At 36.2% G+C, this 25412-nt stretch overlaps 1 protein-coding gene across 1 annotated transcript; it reads right to left on the bottom strand.

The window, feature by feature from the left end:
• Positions 1-10804: 10804 nt before the first annotated feature.
• Positions 10805-12097, bottom strand: LOC149945877 (uncharacterized). Its single transcript, XM_090173922.1, has one exon. It carries the CDS (start codon positions 12095-12097, stop codon positions 10805-10807), a length of 1293 nt encoding a protein of 430 aa, XP_090030048.1.
• Between the last annotated feature and the right edge of the window lie 13315 nt (positions 12098-25412).

Raw genomic sequence — 25412 nt, 5'->3', positions numbered from 1 at the left:
CTTAATGTTAAAAATGTAAAAATTTTAGGGAATTACCGTGTTTTTGTATTTTTGGGGGGCGGAGAATGTAGCACTTGACGCGTAGATTACGAAACTAATTTTTTGTGGGCCGCAAATGATAATTAAATTAATTAACTTAATGTTAAAAATGTACTAATTTTAGGGAATTACCGTGTTTTTGTATTTTTGGGTGGCGGAGAATGTAGCACTTGACGCGTAGATTACGAAACTAATTTTTTGGGCCGCAAATGATAATTAAATTAATTAACTTAATGTTAAAAATGTACTAATTTTAGGGAATTACCGTGGTTTTGTATTTTTGGGTGGCGGAGAATGTAGCACTTGACGTGTGACGCGCAGATTACGAAACAATTTTTTGGGCCGCAAATGATAATTAAATTAATTAACTTAATGTTAAAAATGTTCTAATTGTAGGAAATTACCGTGTTTTTGTATTTTTGGGTGGCGGAGAATGTAGCACTTGACGCGTTGATTACGAAACTTTTGTTTTTGGGTCGAAAATGATAATTAAATTAATTAACTTAATGTTAAAAAGTTAGTAGAGTGGAAACCAGAGATGGGCAAAAAATCATTTGGCGAATAACGAATAAATTTTTTTCGTGTCAGTTGTTACTTATAAATAACGTTTACAATTAATTTATTTAGAGAAAAATATTCTAAATAAATGTAGGAAAATATTTTTTAATAAAATAAGTTTATAAATAAAAAGGTCAAATATCTGTTTTATTAAATTATTTGAAATAAATGCATTTTGCAAATAAAGAAGACTGAAATATTTTGTCATCAGATATTTTGGGTTGGCGTAGTTTACAAATAGATAGTCAAAACTAGCTTCCGTTTATTTTTTATTTAGTAGATAACTCAAGGAAAATAACTGAATATATGTCCAATGTGTAAGAAAATACAATACAAATTCCTAATACTTAAATTTAATTCTGGTGTCAGAGACGAAATACAATTTTCGACACTATTTTTATTTTAACAAAGAGTATCAATATTACCCAGCAATGGTGGTCACTATTTAATGGCACAGCGAAGGTACAGCAGACCTGTCGGAGGGGAGGCAGCGACATGTGAGCGAGGCCACTACTCACAACACACATGTTTTGTGAAGGAATAAATGAGGGGCCCGAATAAGTGCCGCAAAGTACGGGAACCCCAAAATGTGCTGGACCTCAATAAGTGCCGCTAAGTAAGGGGACCCCTAAAAGTGCCCTTAGGTGTGGGGACCACAAAACGTGTCGCTAAGTGCGAGGCCCTAGACGCTCGCCTCGCTCGCCTGTTCTAGCGCCGGCAATATAGCTACACCACTGTAGCTATTAATTATTTAATTAATGCTACTAATTTTTACTTGAAAGCATCATTTACCTTTACTATATACACAAACTTTATGAAGATACGTGAATTTGGTTTTCACGCGATAATATGACATTCCAAGATTGAAATTCGTAGATCACTAGAAAAGGATTGTAGCAGCACTTGGCGGAATAAGGGGGAGGACTGACCGCCCCGGGTGCCAGGGTAGCTAGGGGTAGCATTTACCCAAGGCAAAAAGTACGGATGGGCAGTAAATTAATAAAAACATTATCTAATACTGCCGATCCCATAATTTACGTAGCATCGTCCAAACAGTGGCGTAACTAAGGACCCGCAGACCCCGGGAACGCGGGGGGCTTTTCATTTTCACAAACTAGGGGGGCCTTTCGTTTTAAGTATTTTTACAACAAAATCTTGTAAAAATGGAGAAAAATGAGTTACGGGACGAACAGGCTTTAAACAATACTAAAATTCAATCTCACTCAATATCTTACGTTAGAAATCGTAAAAAAATATCTAAAGGTAGCTTTGGAATATAATATATTAATTTTCAAATTTTAATAAATGATATTCGCGGTTTTTAATTTAAAGAGACATATTATATATTGCATTCTATTTACAATGACACTACTAATACTTAATAACAAATAATTTTTTTTTAAAAGGGGCCTTTTGATATCCTGCGGGGGGCTCGAAATTCGTCATTACGCCACTGCGTCCAAAGCTTCTAACTGGAGGTGTTTGTCGGTGGCATTAGCGTTAAATGTTGCCATTATCAAGAAGTCAAATATTCCGCAACAGTTTACTCCATATAGTGCGATAAGCATTTTTTACGAACCTTGCGTTTACTCGATTAACTAAAACAAAAAGAACAAAGGTCTCCTTAATCCTTATTCGTTATTTAAATTAAAGAAAATATTTCAATTTTTTTATTTTGCGAAATAAATGACTGAAAATATTTTGTAATAAAACAATTTACCAAATGAATGTCCACGAAATATTCGTAAAATATTATTTTCCAGATAATAGTCGAAAATATTATTTTTTAAATTATTTACCAAATAAGACCACGACAAAATATTTGTTTAATTGCCAAATAACTATACCTAAAATATTTAGCCCTGTCAATCGACGAATAAATATGATCAGATATTTTGTTATTTAGTAATTTATTCGTTATTCGCCAAATGATTTTTTGCCCATCTCTGGTGGAAACCTAAACAAACAGTAACAAGCCGTGGTGTAGGCGACAACCCGACGAAGATAATTACTTCCAAAACACGTAAAAGACGTTACTAAACTCCCCGTATTGGCGCCTGACGGCGCCGCGCACTCGCTTCGCTCAAGCGCTGGGGGCGCGCAGCGCCTCCTCAACCCCATACTAAAAAAAGCGATGGGCCATCTATAACGCGACCTAGAGGACAGTACCAAGCCTTACGCATCAAGTATATACTTTTAATCTCAACCAGAAACAAAGTGGCCCAATAATAGAAAACACCGAGAAAATGAACAAAAACTGTAAAAGATTTGATAAAGTACGGGAATATCACTTTGTGGCCCAAAAATACAAAACACCGAGAAAATGAACAAAAACTGTAACTGATTTTATACAAAAAGGGAATATCACGTGGAATTCATTAGGACACCGAAACTGTGTTGCCGGCGAACACACGACGGAAATAAGTACAACAAAACACGTGCAAATACCCAAAAATTAGAAATTTAAAATTACATTAAAAAATTAAATAATCATTTGCGGCCAAACTAAAAATTACCCTCGGCATCTACGTGATAAGGTCTATCAGGCGCAACCAAAATTAATATAAAATTCAATGAAAATGAGAAATTTTTAAAATTAAAAAAATTAAGTTAAACAATTAAATAATCATTTGCGGCCAAAATAAAAATTACCCTCGGCATCTACGTGACAAGGTCTATCAGGCGCAACCAAAATTAATATAAAATTCAATGAAAATGAGAAATTTTTTAAATTAAAAAAATTAAGTTAAACCATTAAATAATCATTTGCGGCCAAAATAAAAAATACCCTCGACATCTACGTGACAATGTCTATCAGGCGCAACCAAAATTAATATAAAATTCAATGAAAATGAGAAATTTGAAAATTAAAAAAATTAAGTTAAACAATTAAATAATCATTTGCGGCCAAAATAAAAAATACCCTCGACATCTACGTGACAAGGTCTATCAGGCGTAACTAAAATTAATATCAAATTCGATGAGGCCGCTGTACTACACTTCACCCACGAAATTGACTGCAATCAGGTAGTGATTACATTTTTTGTGTTCAAAATTGTTTATAACAGGTTCAATGTCTACTGAAATTAGTATGAGTCGTCATAAAGTGGTAAATCGAGTGTCTGGTAAATTTAATTACTGCTATTCATTAAGGAGTTTTTATTATTATTATTTGGTTTCATTATTCAGGAAATATTCCAACACCTCAATCAAATGTATCCACTACAATTCCTTGTCTCATAGATGGTAAGTATTATAGTATTGAAATATAGAACTCCAGCTACAACCGCATTTGCTTTCAGATATTTCAGATAAGCGGTTTAAAAGAACAGTCATTTCCATGTTGGGCGACATGAACACAAATTTGAAAATACTTATGCAAGTTGTGAATCAGTCAAGTCTAGGTGGTTCAAATACAGTAATCTTGGATACTTCTGACTTGCCTAAATTCCCAATAACTAGTGTCAACAACTTAAAGGAATTTGATGTGAAAATGGAACTAGAAGCAAAGTTGTGAGTTAAAACTGATTTTTGATAATTGGCATTAGGTTAAAGGGGATGGAAAACAAGCAATTTTAAGCCTATAGGCACATTCGGAGTTAATTTGATTTTATGTAAAATTGAAATGATGAACTAGAAACCTCAAGTGATGATAGAATAAGGCAGAATTGGTCGGCAAGGGGAGCCCTGTTTCAAGAATCAGTGGTGGGCTGGGTCTAAAAATATTGGTTGTCGGGAGATAAAGGGGCCCACTCATCACTACCTTAATTACAAAAGAGTGTATTCACTCTGTCACCCCACCCATATTGTTAGTGGAATATATTATCTAATATTTAAGGGGCCCCACAGAGCATATTTCATTAAGGTCCATTTTCCACTGTAGAAGTTGACAATCGGGCCAGTCTTGAGACTTTTTCAGTTAAAAAACCAGGTGTCATGAAGTGTTTCAATTAGATATAAACATTTTGTACCCGAATAGGTAAACAAGTTTGCATCTTGGGGAGCCAAAAAGGTTCCAGATGCTACAAGGGGAATTTTAAAAAACTCCTTTCTCATGAAGTTTCCATGTGCTGCAACTGGAATGGTGCAAACAGAAAAGTTGCTTTAAAAGATATGCGGCTGAAGGATGTCATCATAGGTATAATTTAAATCTTTGGCATTGATCAATTCAGGAAAGGGGTTATTTAATATATATTTTTTAGATGCTGTAAAAGTTTCCACTAACCTCAAAGTTGTGAAAGAAGTTGACGTAGAAAATGCCATAAAATCGTGGCTTGAACATGCAAAGGACAGAAATGGCGGCCGGCTAAAGAGACTTTTAAAAGCACATACTAATGTGAATGACAGTGACCAAGAATTGGAGCAAATACAGTGAAGATGTTAAGACTTCTTCCTAGCCTACTAGCCTATAACAATCAACTGATTTTAATTTTTTAGTAAATTTAAAGAACAAGTATAAAGTCATACTAATTTACATCATATAGGCTCAAGGAAAATGTTTTTCTATAGGATTTAACAGAACTGTTATCTAGAATACACCAAATATTTCCAAAGAATGGTATATTTTGTGATAAATTTACAGCTCTGGAACAGCATACCACCCAAGGTGTTCATCATCAATTTGTGCGAAATTGGGGAGTATTTGTAATTTGAAAATTCATAAAAGCCTGAACAAAAATATTATAATTTTGCCATGACAACCGAAAATGTTTTTCAGAACAAAAAACAAACATTTTTCTATCCGAAATTATATGGGTATTTTTACCATTTTTAATTTTTAAAATATAAAAACATTAAGTACTTTTTTGTAAGAGTGTGTTTCTTGGACCTTTAAGTGTGCTTTTTCATGTTATTTTTGAATATGAAAACTAAGATTGGCCATATAATTTTCGGTTGCTATGGCAAAGTAAATTTATCTTAACAACCTTTTATGGAATTTCATCTTACTGGAAATTCCACATACTGTCCAAGATTTAAGAAAAATCGGCCAAGGTTTTCTCCTTGTTTGTATTAAACAATATAATTGATAAACATTTTGTTAACTATTCAATATACTTTATAATATGTTACACATCTAAATGTTAACTTGATAAAGCTTAAAAATCACATAAAATATATGAACGATAAAGCTTTTGTGATATAAACTTAACTAATAGTTCCTAGATGTGAGCTATAAAAATGATCTCTTAAACTTTTTTATTCCATTTTTTTCCTCAGGTTGTAGTAATGTATAGTTCCATGTTAGAGTGGCAAATATCAGACTGTTATAGTATTCGATAATAGAATGAATAAGCACACATTTTTGCTTATCTATTCGGTTTACTTAAACTTATGTTACAAATCTAAATGTTAAGTGAATAAAGCCTATATTTTGTGATATAAACTAATAGTTCCTAAGTTAGGAGCTTTGAAATTGATGTCTTACACTCATTTTTATTCTGTATTAATGTAGTCTTATGTTACACCCACTTCCAGGATTTTATTTTAAAACCCGGTTTCATTGCTAGTGTTTAAAGGTTTTATGTAAGCGGCGGTTTTAAAAATTAAAACTTTTTTAATATATAATCAGTGTTTTGCCTTGGTAATATGTATAGGGCATACTCTTTTCTATACTATATTTATATGAACAATATGTTTTCCCTTACTCTACACAGAAAAAACCATCAGAGCCACGATAATTTACCATTGGTATTGGTCATATATTAATCTTAACAGGGTAGAGAAGACTAATATTTATGTCAGCAAGCTAGGACCGACTATAGGCGGACGTGAATTTTTGGTTGGCAAAATGGTTTAATATTAATTGGGCCGACTGATATTCGGTGGTGCTATATTAGTCGGCACGACGGTTTAGTATTAAAAGGGTCGACGCATATTCAATTGCGATATATTAGTCGGGAATATGCCCAAATATTGGTAGGGCCGACTGGCGTGCGTTCATGTTGAGAGTTGGCAAGCCACGTTTCTTTAATGTCGGCCTACTGTCCTGAAATAAATAGGGCCAACCTCGACAAAGTGACTTGCGGCCGACAACTAATGAGGGCTGGCAGGCTACCCTATTTGAAGAAGGGCCATCTGTCCTTAAATAAGTAGGCCCGACTTCGACATAGCGACTCGCTGCCGACTAAAAAAGTGCAGTCGGGCTGTGGTGACATTAGACCTAGTTAGCCTACTCCGATCCGACTAACCCAGCCGATTTCGACCTGACTAAGCCGGCCGACTCTGATCCGACCAATCCGGCCGAATCATTTTTGCCGACGACGGCCAGACTAATTTTTGCTACTGGGGATCTGTTGTACTGAGGAAAATACATATTCCTGGAAAAAGAGTTATGAACATTTTAAGACGTATTTTCACAAAAGTAGATAAACAGATAACTTCTTTCAATGGCGAAAAGAACACTATTCCATAGTATCTACCGGGAAAAATAAGTCGTTTTGGCATTTCTCTCGCAGTTTAGCTAGACAAGTGTGCTTAGATATGAATTGCTTACTTAACTAATGGATTAAAATGGCCGCAGTTTTAAACTTACCACCATAATAATAATGTTTACGAAGAAATACAATAATTTTGGTCACATATTTCATAAGGTCATGAGCCGAGGCAGTAGGGTCTTTTTTAATGGCAGACTTAATGGCAAGTTGAAAAGTGTGAGCACAGCAACGGAACCTCTCCCACATCAGCTCACTCAAATTAGGCTCATAGTCTAAAGAATAATTATAACTGATCTTATTAAACAAAATTAATTAAAAATTTGTTTACTTTACCATCATTATCTTCACAAGACGTTTCAAAAGCAATATTTTCTTCCTCATCACCTGACTGAATATTCATATCTAAACCAGTTTATTTTCATAATTGATACTGACAAGGAGACGACCCGAGGTGTAACGCACCGATTTGGTTCAAACTCGGGGGTTTTGTAGACCTCATGTAACTCGAAACACCCTAAAGGGAAATGTCTCCATAGGCAACCGTTTTGCCATGGCAACCAAAGATGTTTTTGACAATACAAAATGGAAATTTTCCTATTGAATATAACATGGGAATCTGACCAAATGTAAGGGTACCTCTGTAAAGATTTTAATCAACTTCGAACTTTTTCATTATTTTCTTATTTATATTTTCTATTTTTAGCATTTTCAAAAAATAATTTTTTTTTACAGGGGGTACCCTTAATATTGGTCAGATTCCCATGTTATTTTCTCTGGGGAAATTTCCATTTTGTGTTGTCAAAAACATTTTGGGTTGCCATGGCAAAACGGTTGCCTATGGAGACATAGCCCTATCTATCCACTTTTCAGCTGTAGGGTGTTAAGTCTGCAAAACGTTTAATAAAATTATTAACATATAAAAAAATCTAAGAGCAGAAAACCATTCAGATTCTACCAACGTACTTGGGCGTGTCGCTTAAAATTTGAGATAGTGTTTCCTGTGCTTCCTTTTATGATTTTATCACAATATGTGCAACGCAAGACAGCTATTAGTGGTTTTATGACCATGGTATGTGAAGTTATGCTGAACCTTTCTTCCTAGTAAAGTTGTTGGAAAGTTTTTGTATTGGTCTAGTTCTTGAATCACATCCGTCTTTTTCACTTGGCTACTTTTCTCTAAATCTTTGAAATATGACTCATTTGAAATAAAGTCCAACTCTTCTTTCACTAAATCAATTTCGTAAGCCTCAGTCTCAGAAACATCTTCAACAATACTCAAAGACCCAGTAGTCCCTTCATTTTGCTCTGAATTATTTTTAATATTACACCCAGACCCTTTAGCACTTGCGTAACTCGTGTTAGGTTTTTGAGAAACATCTTCGTTCAACCTAGTAATTACTGTATCACTTGCAGAAGTTGCTGAAGTTACGGACAAAAGTTTTGGACTTGAAGAGATATTTTGAGCCTGGCTGACGTTTAGATCACTTGACTAAGTTGACTTCATCCAGTTTAAATTTTTTTCTTTAAAAATTTGTTTCCAAAGTTATCTGACATGATGACAAGTCCTCAACTTGTGATTCTGAACTTTTCAAATAAGTCAGTGTATAAGTTTCTCCAGAAAAAAACTTGCAGAAGTAGCGGGTCGCAATACAAATTCCACACCCTTGAAATTCAAATAATGAGTGACAATTTCTTTTAGTATAAGTAATAAAAGTGTTTCTTACCTTTAAACCAAAAAAAAATTGTAATGGAATCAAACGACTTCACAAATACAGCCCGAGAGCCACGCACCCTAATCCCTAATCTACTGGAATAATGTGAGCTACGGTTTTGGTTTTGGTTTTACTTGCCCACGGCCGTATAAAAAAAACCCCCAACGGTTTACCCCCGCTTTTGATGCCATACTCCCACAACTGGGTGGATTGGGGGATGAAAAGAATAGGGGATGCACCCTGGTAAAAAGTTGTGGCGTAAAGAAAATAGCGACCTCAGCTCGAATTTGACACGTGATAATTTTTTCCCAGGATTCTCCTTTTGACTACTCCTACCTCCTCCTATCTGTGGGAGGGCGACTTCACGGATAGGGAGTTAAGTAGGAGCCGTAATTTCCCCTTCTCACCTTCTTCCTCCATGCTGTTAGCAATCAAATTTTTGACCGAGAGCCGAAGATTATATTAAACTCAAATCAATATTTTAACTTAGTTTTTCGGAACTATCAAAAATTAAGTTTAACCTAACCTACAAAAAACAATCTCGTTTCAATTTTTTTCGGTAGATGGCAACCTCTATCACTTTCAAATCAAATTTCAGTTGACCTGTAAAAATGAATATCATTTCAATTTTTTTCAATAGATTAAAAATTAAATTTTCGTAACAATAAATATGCCGAATCACAAATTTTTACGGTATTCCGAAACCTTTCAAAATCAAATCAAAATTGATAGAATTTTGAAGAAAAATTCTTAAATCGATAAAAAAAAGTATCAAATTCAAAAAAGATATGATAGTGCCCATCTTTATTCTCAAGGCGGATGTGTTTAATTAAAAAACTGAATAGTGGGGACCAACGGTTTTTCAATTGAAATTCTAGCACTCAAAATTTAATTCAACTATGATTCCAGTATAAATATCATTTTATATTGTTCTTTAAAACAAAAATTGTCATAGTTTTCTTTAAAATTTAACAAAAATTTTTAATTTGAAATGAACTTATAATATAAACATAAACATGCGCAAATTGCTTTTTAAAGGCCTAGTTTCACTTTGAATCTGAAAAAAGGGTTCAGGCGGGTATGTGGCTACCCCTTCTGACCCCTCTATTCATCTCGAACGCACGGTGACCGTCCCGCTCTCGCCAATTATCGTCTTATCTCTCCCGCGCTCTTTCGCGTTAACTGCACTACAAAGTTAACTTGTCGCAAAGGATATAGCAATACGTGTACAAATAACATGATAACTTGTTAGCGCAGCCATATGCTGGGCAGGTTAAGATTGTCACCCCGTATTTCGCAAGGAGTGAAATCGAAAAAAAAAAGGCGAGTCTAGATTGTAACATTTTGCGAGAATCTTATATAATGAATATAATATTAATATAATGAATAGTATATATATAAAATTTCTAAATCAACATATAATGAATGTAATATTAATATAATGAATAGTATATATATTATATTAATATTACATTCATTATATGTTGATTTAGAAATTTTATATATATACTATTCATTATATGTTGATTTAGAAATTTTATATATATACTATTCATTATATGTTGATTTAGAAATTTTATATATATACTATTCATTATATGTTGATTTAGAAATTTTAAAGCTAAACTCAAATAATAAACCCCGTATAAAGAAGATTATATTTAAATACCTATTTATTTATTATTTATATACAACAAAGGTTACGTTTATTCAAAATATAAAGCAAATTACTCAATGTGTTCAAATTGAAATATATAAATTTTTTATTTTCGAACAATTAAATTTTAATTATATTTTAAAAAGATACGCCTTTAGACAAAACAATGATTTCCAATAATCTTTGAACGAATTCGAAAGTTTTATTTGCGAAGTAGTAGTTTGCCCTCAGACTGTTTTCGTAATTTCCCAATGTGGTTGTTCCAGTTCAACTCTGCTAACGACTGTCTCAGAAAATACGTCTCTTTTCCATACCGATTTCGTTTATCAAGATAAATTAGACATGAATTATTATATGATCCAACGTAAAAAGTGTCACGTGCGTTCGTAAAGTCACTAGGATCTTTATATACCCTTGGGTATTGGCGTGACGTTAGCCGGACTCCAATCACACGGTATAGCACCGGCGTCATAGGACAGCTGGAAGATGGTCACAAGCGGAGCCGCTAATGAATCGGCGCACTGGCGCAATACAATTGACTGGATTCCATCAGGGCTAGGGGCTTTATGCGGTTTGACTTTGGTCAACAGCTGGTGTATTCCTTTGACTGAGAATATGATGTCCGGCATGGGCGGCGCAAGAGGCGCCAAGAGTGGAACTAGGGCTACATCATACGTCGGAAAAGTACTCCGGAAGGTAGACGCTTTGTCTACTGCTGTGGTGAACGTCGTTCCAGAGCTGGAGAGATCGGGAACTCCCGCTGACTTCGCCTTCTTGGAGACTATCTGGTAGAACATTTTCCTGTGGTTTGAGATATCCGACGCTTCTTTGTCAATATGATGGGTGCGCGCAGCTCGGAGTGCAAATTTGACCATAGCACGATGCCGACTGAAGGCTTGTACATTGGCAGCAGAAGGGTACTTCCGGGAGCGGTTGTACGTACGGTTTGTGATGTGCATCAGACGTCTGAGGGAAGAGCCTACCCACGGGAGATTATTCCTGGAGGATAGATGCTTAGTGGGAACATGATCCGTCACCGCTTGCCTGACGGCCGAGGTGAAAGCGCTCCACGTCTCTTCAATCGAAGTGGCATCGGGGAGGTGGATATCAGAGAGCGAGCGTGTCATGGACGCAAAGTCGGCCTTTTTGAAGTCAGGGACCGATCGAGGAGGATTCCTTGGTAGGGGGCGGACCCAACGAATATTGAGCAGGAGAAAATCATGGTCACTGATGCGCGGAAGATGGGAGACAGTTTCAAGAATGTTGTCATCGGAAACCAGAACCTGGTCAAGGATGTTGGCAGCAGAATCACGTACCCTGGTGGCATCAGTGACATGCTGGCTGAGGTGAGAGGCCAGGAGATTATGTAGAAAGCTCGTTGCCACTGACGAGGAACTTGTCTGCATAACCCAGTCAATACTGGGTAAGTTAAAGTCGCCGGTGATGATGAGATCGGACTTCCCCCCGGCAAGAGATCCAAGAAGGGAATTAAGTCTCTTGGTGTACGTGAGGGTGGATGACGGTGGCCGATAAATGAGACACGAGGAGCCGATGGTAACCCGGATGGCGATCGCTTCGACTTCAGTCTTCAGGTCCAATGGGTAGGCCTTGAGGTCCTTGTGGACGGCCAGGCAAACGCCATCTCCGTTTAAGTTCCTGTCTTTCCGGTAGACCTCGAAGTCAGGACCAAAAAGCATGATATAGTAGCATCTAGCTTGGTTTCGGTGAGCGCTAAGAAGAGGGGACGATGAGTATCAATGTAAGCACGGAGTGCGTAGTGCTTGGTCTTAGGCGAGTCGATGTTTGTGTACAGGAGGGAGAGCTGGGTTCGACCGAGTCATTGCGACGATGGTAGACTATCCCGCTGCTCTATCGCACAGAACGAGTGAGGTTGTTGAGAAGGGGAACGATAGACGTCCACTGTGATTCCTTTGGTAAGAAGTTTCAAAGTATTTGCTTCATGTGAAAGGAAACATTTTTACTCGTGGACTTGTTTTGTTTCAGTCAATGAATGCGAATATCGCCATTTATTGCCTTGTGTAACTAGCAGACCGAATGATTTTATGGGACCTGGAAGACCTCCGTGTGGTAGAAACAGTCGCGCAAGGAGAACATTGTACGGCCATTTTTGGAAAATGTTGTACAACCTCGAAGCGTGGACCGGTCCAAGATACTTAGCTATGAAAAGTAGAGAATTGACCCGGAACAATTTGAACACTGTGTTTCATCGGAGGCTAATTATGCCAAAATGTGTTTTAAATTGTGTAACGAATAGGAATCCTAATCCGGACGGGGTGGACTATATGGCTCACAAATGGCAGTCATTTTTAACATGTTTTTATTGAATAATTGTAATAAACCCATTGTACTAATTAAATAAAATTTAGCTGCTATTCAAATTGTGTTCCTTTCAATATCTTAATACGATATTTTATTTAATATTGAAACGTCCAAAACGATTAAAATTTACATTAAAATATTTTTTAAATTCCAAATTTTTAGGAAATTATCATTATATACGTCGAAATATCAGTCAAACGGAAAACATTAAAAAATAAGTAAAATTCCAATAATAAAATATATATATTTTCATGTTTTATTTTAGAAGTAAGAATACAGGGTGTCTCAATTTGCTCGATCAGGCCATTTTTCTCAAAATGTATTTATGCTAGGTTTCTGAAATTTTCAGGGTTTATTTGTTAGGTTTGGGAAGCTTTGGTTACTATATTTCAGAAAAATCAAACGATTTTGTGCCGTTTTGGAAAATTTATTTTTTCACCGGTAGGTGTCACGCAAAATGTTTCAATAGAAAGGTTGTAGGGCATAGTCGAAAGTGTAAAAATAATTTTGGTTCCGTTGAAAAAGACCAATTTTTCACTGAGTTTGGAGGTCGGGTGAAAAACAAGTTGTACTAGCAGGCAATAGCCTTTAACATGCATTTCAGTTATAAGATTTCGAAAAATAAACAAATAATAATTAGCCCAAGTGACAAATGGTTTTTAATGACTTCTACCCTAGCATACATTTTGAGAAAAATGGCCTGATCGAGCAAATTGAGACACCCTGTATAAAATTCTCGCACAATATTACAATCTAGACTCGCTCTTTCTTTTTCCGATTTCACTCCTGGCGAAATACGGAGTGAAAATCTGAGGAAAATCTTAACCTGCCCAGCATATGGCTGCGCTAACAAGTTATCATGTTATTTGAACACGTATTGCTATATCCTTTGCGACAAGTTAACTTTGTAGTGCAGTTAACGCGAAAGAGCGCGGGAGAGATAAGCCGATAATTGGCGAGAGCGGGACGGTCACCGTGCGTCCGAGATGAATAGAGGGGTCAGAAGGGGTAGCCACATACCCGCCTGGACAATTTTTTCCAGATTCAAAGTTAAACTAGGCCTTTAAATTTTGAATTAAATCTCTGATGAAATTATGCGATTAAAAAATTAATAAACTAATTAAAAAATATGAATCATTTATTTTTATCACACATCAGGTCTGTCCGCAGGTCTCGAACGTGAAGAGCTCTTTGTAAGCGTAGAACTTTGTCGAGGCCCCCATTCGTTTCTGAGGTCTTTATTTCTTTAATACCCTTTATCTTCGTGGACTCATTGCTTGCAACCTCAGGAACCTATTATCTTCATATCCTCGGAAATTTTCTTTCTTGGAGGACATGTGACATCCGTAACATTTATACTTGAAGGCGTAACTTCCAATAAGGTTGACGATCTCCTCTTCCGATTTTCTCCGTGAAGGATGATTACAGCCAAACATGGAATTCTGAACCTCTTCTTCGGATTTTCGGGCATCCCATTCCTCCAGGATCTTCATCTTCAGATCCTAAGGACCAGGTGACGAATCCATAGATTCAATGGCGCATCGGAAGTTTTCGTAAATTGGTGGCAGACTTTACAAAATCATCCCACAAGAGCTTTTTTGATTTTTAACCCCATCTCAGCCAACTTATCAACAGCGTCAAATAACTCCTTAATGTGGTCCCGTACGTTTTCTTAATTCTTCATTTCGGTCAGTGTAAGCTTCTTCAGGAGTGTGGCTTTCCACGTAGGACTGCTGGACTGATTGACTGATTCAAGCTTCTGCCAAACGTTTCTTGAGGTGACGCAACATTTGATGTCTGACTTCTCCTTTTTGCCCCAGTCCGCTACCGCCTGTACATTACTGTTGGTTCCCGAAACTTCGGTGGGCCGAGCCACAGTACCATCAACATATCCCCAGACATCGTTCTTGTTAAGTACAGCCTCCGCTTGCATCCTTCAGGTATCGTAATTCTCCTTGGTCGACGTCTCGGCTCGTGCATAGTGATTTCCCGCCATTTCTAAAATTTGACTTTCTCGAAGGGTTGGCAAAAACACCGTGTGACGGTGAGCGTTAACGGATTCATTTGCGGTTGGGTTTGGTTGGTGTTTTTTCGCTCACCGTTGTGACGGTTTGGTGTATTACGTTTTTGTAATGTTTATGCGTAGGTTGTGAGTGTTGAGTTTGTTGTGTTTGTGTTCTGATGGTTGTGCATGTTGAGTCTGTTGTGTTTGTATGGGCGTTTTCTCTCCAACTTCTTCCTAATGACTTTGGGACGGACCGAGTGCTGAGTGTAATGCTACCTCTCAACGTCCAATGGCAGGGTTTCCACCAGTTGTACACGGTATTCAATTTGCGATCGCATCGGGCGGGATTTGAACCCGAGACCTCCTGCTTGACAGGAGGACGTTCTACCACAGAACCACCGACACTTGTTACGCTTCATTGAAAATTAGACCTTCAGCTTTATCGGAAGCGTATTTAATAGAGTACGAAATTTTGGTGCAATTGAAATAGAATTGAAATGGAAATTATTGCATCGAAGAAATTATAATTTAGCGTTTCTCTATTGATTAAAAACAAATGCGCCACCCAGGTTTCGAACCCATGCCTTTCGGCTTGGCAGTCGAGCGCTCTACCACAGAACCACCGATAGCTGCTAAGGTTCACTGAAATTAAGACACTCATCTAAAGCATAATATTTAATAAAGTCTTTTTTTATGAATGAATTTATGAAGGCCTAATCTGTTTTTTTTTACGAATGAAATTTAAAGGTTAAATCTTGTTTTAGCGCAGTCAGACGAGATAAGAGGGTTAAAGGGTCCACTTCGTTAGTTTTTTTGTTATTTATTTACGGGTATTATTAACGACCTATATATAGTTGTATTAATTCAAAGAAGATAATTTAACGTTTATTGCTTTAAGAGCTGGCGGTTAGTCAAGTTGCTCTCTGTGCTTTGTTGATGGTAAGGTTTTTGCTTTTTGTAAATATATTTGGTGTGGTTTTTTGGATATTCACGATTTCTAACGCAGTCTATGATTTCCTGGGTGTGTGAGTCATTATATGATATTGGAAATTGGACGGCATTGGTCTTTTTCATGCGGTATGTGTCACAACGTCAACTGGAAGTCTACGAGTGTTGAAATAAAATGAGCGTTAAAGATGCGGCAAGTATTTCGTAAGCGAGAAAAATACAATTACCATCTGTAGATATTTCTTTCATTAAAATTTGCTTAGTATTATATTCAACTGATAAACATGTACTGTCAAAAGGGTTAAATTCAATTGTGCATTGTTTTAGTAAGTCTAACTCGCTGTTGTAACTACTTAATTTATAATATTCTGAATAAATTAAACTCGATTGTTTCGTCTCAATTATTTAAAACTAAAATTAAAATTTTATACCGCGCAGGGTTTGAACCAAGAATACGTTTTTCGTAAATAAATCTGAATTGCGGAGATATCTTTGGGGGTCGTGTCGAGAAATTAATACCACTAGGGATCATTCTTCCGAGGAGAGGTATATTTTGGGTTGCCAACTTGTTAAATATACGCCAAAGCTGACGGTAGAAGAAATATATAAAATTGATTTGGTTAAAGTTGCTCTTTTCCTACATTCACTCAAAAACAGATTAACATCAATTTACGTATAAGGAAAAATTCGTTATACGTGTCAAAGGAAAAAAAAGCCATAAGAAACATCATCGAGCTGTTTTATCCTAGCCTATTTTTACTAGTAGTGCCAGAACATTAGACCACGCTGCCCTGTTTGTATAAGAATGATTGAATTGACTTTTGGAAATGTTTCTTAACGAAATGGTAGCCAAAGAGAGCAAAATGAGGAATTTTCTCTCCTTTTCGAGTCATTTGAACAATAACAATAAAATTCTGCTGGCCATTCACAATTCATTTATTCCGGCTGTAAAAGGAAATTGAAAATTTTATTTCAGAGATGTCGCCTTAATCAACGAATAATAAATAACCTGGAAACATAACAACATTTACTAGAAGTATGTCAAATAATTTAAAAATAAATAATTTATAGTACTAATAACCTTATCTTTTTCGTATGTTAAAACTTACCACAACAGTGAAACTATTTTTTATAATTGTCATTTCTTTTATCTTGTTCTTCACTCTAGTCTAACAGATAACCAAATTTCTTCTAATTGTCAACGGAGCTGTCTCCATTGTTTTTATTTCAATATCAAATTGGCGGTAGATTGGAAAATCATTTTCATATTTTTCCTTCCTGTAATTTTTAACCCATTAACGCATTTCTTTAAGTATGTTTGGGAGTTTTTTATCATTGGGTATCGGGTCAAAATGGAAAGGTGTCCATTTTAATTTAAATGATAGCTAAAATAATTAATAAATATTTTTTTAGGAATTTAAATTTTTTTATTTTAGTTGAACAAAGTAAAAAATCAAGGTGTAATACGTTTAATAATTTGACTGTTGGTGTTTATACTGTTAATGTTTCGACAAACACTCAACTAGACAGTTCTGTGTCTAAAACAAATGTACCATATAATTATTATTATTATAATTATTAAAAAATAATAATAATCATAAATTAATTCTTACCTGTGTTGCAAAATGCATTCTGCACCCTTCAATTCCGGCCTTGGCCATTCCCATTTGTAGCTCAATAAACACCGTTTCGGATTGGTAGTACTAATCTCTTTTTTCAATCAATCATGGTATTAGGTCACTCACGGTAATTCTTTTCAGCGTTACATGTTTCGATATTGCCATGTTACATGTTGATTTCTCACGTTAGCTCGACGAAACACTGCCGTCATTTTCTATAAAAAGTTACTAGTTTCGCCTCCGAACGCGTTAACGAAAGCTCCTGGAACTAATTTTTGAAAATGTATTTTAACGAGATAAGTACCCTTTTTCGTTTCTGGAACGGGCTCTAAACATTTAGTAAAGTGTAGTTTATACATCCAATTTCAAATTTATATTTTAAGGTATTAGGGAGTTTAAGCCGGACGCTCTAAAAGTTTGAAAGACAACGTTCGTTATATTAATTTCTTTAAAATGAGTTTATCGTGCTCTCACTTTGACTGCATAAGAAAAATTTATAGTTTCAGAATTTTATAAATATTTGCTAAACCCGGGTGCTTGATGGATATACAGAACTGTTCAATCGTAACTAAAACCCTCCTTAGGACCTTAGGTATGGCCAAGGATTGCCTAAAGACAAACACTAGTTTTCGCTTTAATTAATATATGACTCCGTTGGCCGATTTCGCCTATAATATTCCAGGCCTAGGATCAATTTATTTTAAACCAGTATTTACGATTTTCGATTGATAAAACGCACGATTTATTGAGCCGAAAATTGTAATATTCAGTATTTTTATTTAAACGCTTTTGCTGTAATAGTACGTGTCACATATGCTCGAAAAAATATGGCGCCGTCTTGTAGTTATAAAAGGTCGCGACTAAGTAGTATAAACGCGAAAAAACTTGACTCTCGACGTTGTCGTTCAAACGTCTAGAGCAGTCTGCTTAACCTTTCTATAGTCCAAAGTTTGATAATTATAACATCCAAATGGAAAATAGTTATAGTTTGTTTATAGTAAATCGTTTTTCCAAAACAGTACAGCGCTGTTATGACAAAATCATGGTTAACTTTTGACGATGATCCTGTTTTTCCAGGAAAATATTTTAAAACACCAATTTATATGGGGGCCTCAAGCTTGAACCATTTAAGCCATTTTTAATTAAATCAAAATAATTAAGTGTTATGTTACTTTCATTGTTTGTCAAAGATAACAGAGCGTGTTTATGTTTTAAATTTTAGGTAGCGTGACTAATATCGCGTTAGCATTCAAGTAGTTCACGTTTATATTATCCGTGAATCCTTAGAGATTCTTAACAAAAACGCAAAAAAAATTTAAAACGAGATGATGGTCCGAGTAGTATTAGAGCTGAACTTTGGCACAAAAGTTTCTGTAAAATAAATTTTCCCCGCTGCCCTCACATTACCCCCTTTATCCCGTGACCAAACCTATTTATTTACCCTACATGCGTCCCCAAAATTTAGACGTAAACGATGCGTTTGCAGAAACGCGAACCTATAATATTCGAGGCCTAGGATCATTTTATTTTAAACCAGTATTTACGATTGTCGAATGATAAAACGCACGTTTCTAATTATCCCTCGAATTGTTGAGCCGAAAATTGTAATATTCAGTATTTTTATTTAAGGCCCCTTCTTAAAAAAATTGCGTTTTTTTTTAAATTTTTGCTTGAAGCTTTCGAAAGTTTATTAACTTGTAAATTGTTTCAAAATAACATGATATTAACTTTAGTGGCTTTAGAAACCTTTACGCTAAAGATATTTATCTTGATATTTGCCCATTAAAAGTTAATTAGCCTCCAAGTTGGATCAACACCGGGATCTCCGGTGCCGGCTGTGCTGGGTTACTTGGACTGCTGTGTGCTCGTCGTTTCCCTTTAGGAGCTCTCTCCGAAGGATTTGACTCCTTACCTGTGTAGGTAGGGTGTCGGCTGGAGTTGCTACAGCATCCGCTCTCATTCCCACTGCTGTGTGCGAAGTGGCGATCTGGTCGAACCATTGCTGCACCTTTTGCTCGGTTGATGGGCTTGCGTCAAAGGTGCGACTATCAGTAGTAGGGTACTGCTACCCATGCTAAATTTGTCACCTGTCCGGGCTAGGTGGACGCTGGCGTAGGGCACTATGATGATAGGCCTCCGGTGGTATGGTCTCTGTTACTAGGTACACCGGGCTATGAATTCTGACACACTTAAAGCCTTAGTCGATAATTAAAATAAAACGCTCAAAAACGCCGCCGATTAGTTTCGTAAAAGCAAGGCTGCCAGATTTCGATAGACTGAAAACGGCCAACTCTCTCAAATGATTTCGTTTTCAAAACGAAACTTTTGCGGCGTAGCTATCGACTAAGACTATTATCAACATAACGCGTAAAACATTGAAAAATAATTATTATATTTTATTTTCTTAGTTTGAAATTTCTTATTGTCGTATGAACTAACCGCCGGGTCAAATTAAATAACCCCTGGGTCATATTTTGTAAGCTGTATTTAACAAGAATAACTTAGAATGGCAAAATAAGACTTCAAGGTTATATTTAACGTGGCTATACAATACATTTTTCACAATAACTCGAACTCGCGGTAAATATCCAATTTTTAAACACTTAGGTACTCCTAAATTTGGCTCGAAACATCGAGTGTAACTATACCCACCACGTCTCGATGAACTGTCAAAACTAAGTTTAATTGTTTTAAAGTAAAATACTAGTGTTCGATATTGAAATAGCAATTTTTATCTTTAACAAAGTTAGATTAGTCACGTTTTGTTACGAAAAGCTCACTGCTAATTTTAAACTAAATGGTAAGAAGGATTTTGTAGTAATACACAGTTATGTAATAAATGCTGATATTCATATTTGATTAAACATTTCCGGGTATTAGGGTTATTATACCCCTAAAACATAAATACAGCGTTTTATATTCATTTTCATTATATATCTTTGGTGAATTTACGAAGCCTTTTCAACAATATAATTTCGTACAGTTATTTTGCATAGCATGCATCAAATTTGTACCTTCCATTTATCGCCGAGGAGCATAACCAAAACATAAGGGCAAAAAATGGATATAGCCACGAAAGGTCATATTTTAAATAATTTATATGATACCGTTTGAAATCTATATCACACGCATCCTGGAAGTGTTTTTTAATAATGGATTCAGATGGTTTATCTTCACCATTATACAAGAGTATTTGAAACTAAAATTGAAACATAAAATAATGTTGCAAATATGGTAAAAATAATATTTTGTAAAAAAATTCAGCCTTTTATAGCGTAAATATATCCAACAGCCTTGGTGTGTACTATAGAAATTTAAAAATTTTGCAAATAATTGTAAATCTTACATTTGCTTCATAATGCTAAGGCAAACGCCAGAGTATAATTCAAATGAAAAATTTGTTTTGAATATTGCCCAAAAACAATACATTGATGAGAGGCCTGCAGATGTAGTAGGTGAACCCACCCCGTCGAGGCAAACTGAGAGAAATATCCTCACCAGAATTCTCACTTAGCTTGCACTCGCGCGACGGTGTACAAATATTTCACTGACATATTTTTATTCTGTCCCTCCCGTTATTTCGCCCCTTTGGATGGAACAGTTCCATGGTTTTTCCCAGCCGGTCAGTAACTGACCGGCTGGGAAAAACCATTATTATCTGTGTCTGCGGAAAGATTAGGGGTGAGACAAATTATCAGTCAATCATTGTCCGTTAGACCAGGGCCTGCCTTACACATGGTTTTTGGAGAGGGAGAGGAAAGTCGTTGCTTGAGAAAGAATCCACTCAGTTTGTTCTCTCATTCGTTTCGTTCACTTGTGCAGTCTGAGTCCATTAGATGACGGTTTTTCTAAGTTAGGAAATTTTTGTTGAGAAATAATTATGGGAAGTAAATGTAGGAATTGAAAACCTAGAAAGAGAACTAAAAAGCTAAAAACATAAGAATTTGTAGTCAAAATCAGAATGAAACAATTGTCGATAACGAAACGGTTTCAACCGCGGTCGAGACAATTGTGGACCCAGCTATTATTCAACCCGCTGACCAGGTAATTGTGGTCAGCGAAACTACAACCACCGTTGATGTGAATGAAGAAATTATATCGCCTGATATAGTTACATCTTCTGGCCCACAAAGCTCTAAATTCGACCTTGGGCAACTTGAATATAGGTTAGTAATTCATGTTCTAATGAATTATTTTAATTTTTTAGGATAATTAACGACTTGATTTTTTTAGGTCGTACTTGAGCCAAAAGAGAAAATGGAAGGGTTGAGAATTGTAGATATGTCTCATGTCATCGGTTGGAGTATAAAATTAGAGCGAGAGCATCGGGAAATTTGCACGATTGGAAATCTTGAGTCTCATAGTGAACATCGCGAGGGATTACGCAGTGTTTTTACATTTGTGTGTAAAGAATGCAAGAGGGGAATGAAAAAAGAGCCTCGGAAGAACAAAAGCAATCGTGGTGAATGAAATTTGCGTCCTGGCTACAATTTGCTCAGCCAGTGGACAGTCCCAGTTAGAATCATTCCTCTGTGTTATGAACATAAAATATTTGACTTGGCACCGATTTCATGAAATCCAGAAAGGTTTAGAAGATAATAGTAGTTTTAAATTATCAATGGGCTTTCGTTAGACATTATATAAAATTTTAATATTTTGAAAGGTGTTGGGAACCAAGCTCAAAGAAGAGATGTTATTAGCAGGAATTGAAGAACGGTGCCTCGCGATTGAAAATGGTGATGTAATTGTGGTGGATGAAATAGAGATTCCATTCATAACTGTGATCGTCGATAGAAGTTGGGGCTAAAGTTCTTATGGTCACAACTACAATGCGGCTTCCGGAATGGTAAGTTTATTGGAATTTTTTAAAATATCAAACTCCAGTTTTCGTTTTGATTTTACACGCCATTGTGTCGGTAGTGACTTATGCAAAACATGTTAGCGTTTTTTAACCGTTCAAATTAACCGCGGGTACTAACTATTGTGTTAATTGGATAATACTTAATTTTCTTAACGAATTCCGTGAGACAGATTTTAAATATTATATAATTACTTCATTTTTTATCCGTTTGTAATTTATATATTACAAAAAGGGTTTTTTTTCTAGTCGGTAATAATCAATTGTGCAAAAATCAATTCTTTGATCATACATTTTCCCGTGTTTAAGGCTGCAATTATTGGATATCGGAACAAATATTTCTACCAATGCGACAAAGATACCGGCGCTAAAGAGAAGAAGGAACATAATTGTTATAAAAATTGGACAGGCTCATCTTCCGCCATGGAAGCTGATGTTATTATTGAAGGCTTTCAGAAGAGCGAAGAAATGCATAGCATTCGCTACATGCGTGTTATAGCTTATAGGGATTCGAGTGTGCATGCCAAGATCTTCAAGAATGTTCCATACGGAAGGCAGGTACTAAAATTGGAATGCGTCAATCATTGCATCAAAAATTACACAGGGGCATTTTATAAGTTTGCTGGAAACACTAAATTTTCAAAAGAAGGCAGGGATGCTCTGCAATCGCAAATAGATTGTCTAAAGTTGGCAGCCAGATCTGCAATAAGGTACGTGTCACAGGTGAAAGGTACGGTGATAGAAGTAAAACAAGACCTACAAAATGGGCATTTGCACGTTTATGGGAGCACCAAAGTTGTCTCCCATATTTTTGCAAATTTAAAAAGCCCGAGACCGTTATGACGGTAGAACTTAATTCCGAGATGGAAAAATAAACAAGGTGAGGGGTCGGACATTCCCAAAAAAAGCGTACGGGATTTCGAAATCTCTGTGATTTCGCGATTTCGTCAAAGATTTCGCGATTTAGTCGGAGATTTCGCGATCTCATCAGAAAACTAATCAATTATTATCAGCGAGGAGCGTACAATCTAAGGGCTACAAGGGCTGGCCTGTACTACCAGAAGGGTGCTTCGTGCCTACAACCTCCGTACAAAAGACTTCAAGGGAAAAGTCCGGTCATATATTTCAAGAGGATCGTGGCGAGATCAGAGAGAAGAAAGGAATTATCCAGGAAAAGGTTATTCGGTACCACGTTACAACGAAAGGAAATTCCAATTTCCGCCGTTCATTGTAGGACTAGATGGCGCCAGCCATACGCGTAGAAAAAAAAGAAAAAACACTGACACTCTCGCTTATCGTAATATTGTTTTTACCTCTCCGAGGGCAAAGTCCAATACGCGTTACCGGTGAAATCGTGTTTAAAGGTTGGCAAAACCACCGTCTGACGGTGAGCGTTAACGGAGTAATTTGCGGTTGGTGCGGTTTGGTATGGTTGTTTTTTCGTTAACGCTCACCGTCGTGACGGTTTCAACTCAGTTTCATTGGTAATTATGTTATTGTAATGCTTATGCGTAATGTGTAAATGTTGAGTTTGTGTTATGGCGGTTGTGGGTGTTCAGTGTGTAGTGTTTGCATTTTGTATGTATGTGCGTTTTCTCTCTAACTTCTTCCTATTGACTTTTGGGACGGACAGAGTGCTGAGGGTTACGATGGCAGGGTTTCCACCAATTGTTTACGGTTTTCGTCTTAGTATCATTTTGCAATCGCATCGGGCGGGATTTGAACCCGAGATCCTCCTGTTTGACAGGCGGACGTTCTACCACAGAACCACCGACACTTAAATTAGACCTTCAGCTTTATCGGAAGCGTTTATTACAAATTAACAGAGTATTAAATTTTGGTTGTTATTAAATAGAACGAAATTTCGTGTTCTATTTAAATTATTGCATCGAAGTAATTCTAATGTAGCGTATTCTCTGTTGATAAAAAATGAAAGCGCCGCCCAGGTTTCGAACCCGAGCCCTTCTGTACGACAGGTGAATGTTCTACAAGAGATCCACCGATAGATGTTACACTTCTTTGAAAATTATAAACTCAGCTTAGCGGAAGAGTATATTAATGGTTTTTAAATTCTACATTTTTTACGTATGCAATTTTAAAGGTCAAATCTTGTTTTAGCGCAGTCAGCCGAGATAAGAGGGTTAAAGGGTAGACCCTGTGGGTGGTCCACTTTGTTATTTTTTTGTTATTTATTTACGGGTATTATTAACGACCTATATATAGTTGTGCTAATGCAAAGGCGATAATTTAACGTTTATTGCTTTAAGAGCTGGCGGTTAGTCAAGTGGCTTGCCAACTTGTTTATTTTACGCTTTAAAAGAAAAACGCGAACTGTTTTAGAGGGAGAGAAAAACGTGCCGTTACGAGAGTAGTTTTAATAATTACTGAAATGGAAAATCTGGCAACATGAACTTTTGTATTATTGTAATTTTATTTTGTTAAAGGATATTAAATAATCTATGTTTAAAATTAAATTTGAATGTTTATTCGACCAAGGATATATAAGTAAAATTATAGTAGAAAGATTAAATTGGTTAACCGAAGGTTAACTGATTTTTATAACAGGGATTTCCGAAGAGTCATCAACTTAATATAACGTTGTTATATTAATTATAATTGAGTAAGGAAAATTTATTTGTTATAACGTCAAAGAGAGCTCTGGCAAAATACCAGAAGAAAAGAAAGACCAAGAAAATTATAATTGATCCCGATTACGGTGCGTCAGCCGAGCAGCCGCCAATGAGCCCGGAGGACATGAAGATCGCTATTGACAACAAACTCGTGACTCTACAGGTAAGTTGGCCACGTTATGCTGAGAGAGAGAGAGAGAGTCAGAAGTTGACTTTTGGCTTTATAATATTGACAATCCATGTTTTTGCTTTAATTTTAGGTAACTGAGAAAGAACGTGACAATATTGAGTTATAGTCAAAACGGAATTCCGGTATACGACCAACAAAGGAAAGAGCGTTTGACAGCGTCTACACTCTAAAAACCTTACACTCAAAATTGAATGCTTTAGCGTTCACATGGCCAACACTGGGGCAGCATGCTTTATCATTCAAATTTGAATATTTTTAAGGCGTTCAAAATTGAAAGTTGAATTTTCGTTCACAATTGAAAGGTGAAGTATTCGCTATTGAATTGTTTGTAAAATATGGCTAAAACATTAAAATTGGAACGCTATAGCGTTTAAATTTGAATTCAGAGTTTCGCTTGCAAATCAGAATGGTTTAGTACTCAT

Source organism: Leiobunum rupestre, chromosome 4 (assembly GCF_980474605.1).
Source record: "Leiobunum rupestre chromosome 4, qqLeiRupe1.1.hap1, whole genome shotgun sequence".
Lineage (NCBI taxonomy): Eukaryota > Metazoa > Arthropoda > Arachnida > Opiliones > Sclerosomatidae > Leiobunum > Leiobunum rupestre.
Note: the sequence above shows the minus strand (reverse complement) of the source record. Positions and strands in the feature narration are given on the sequence as shown.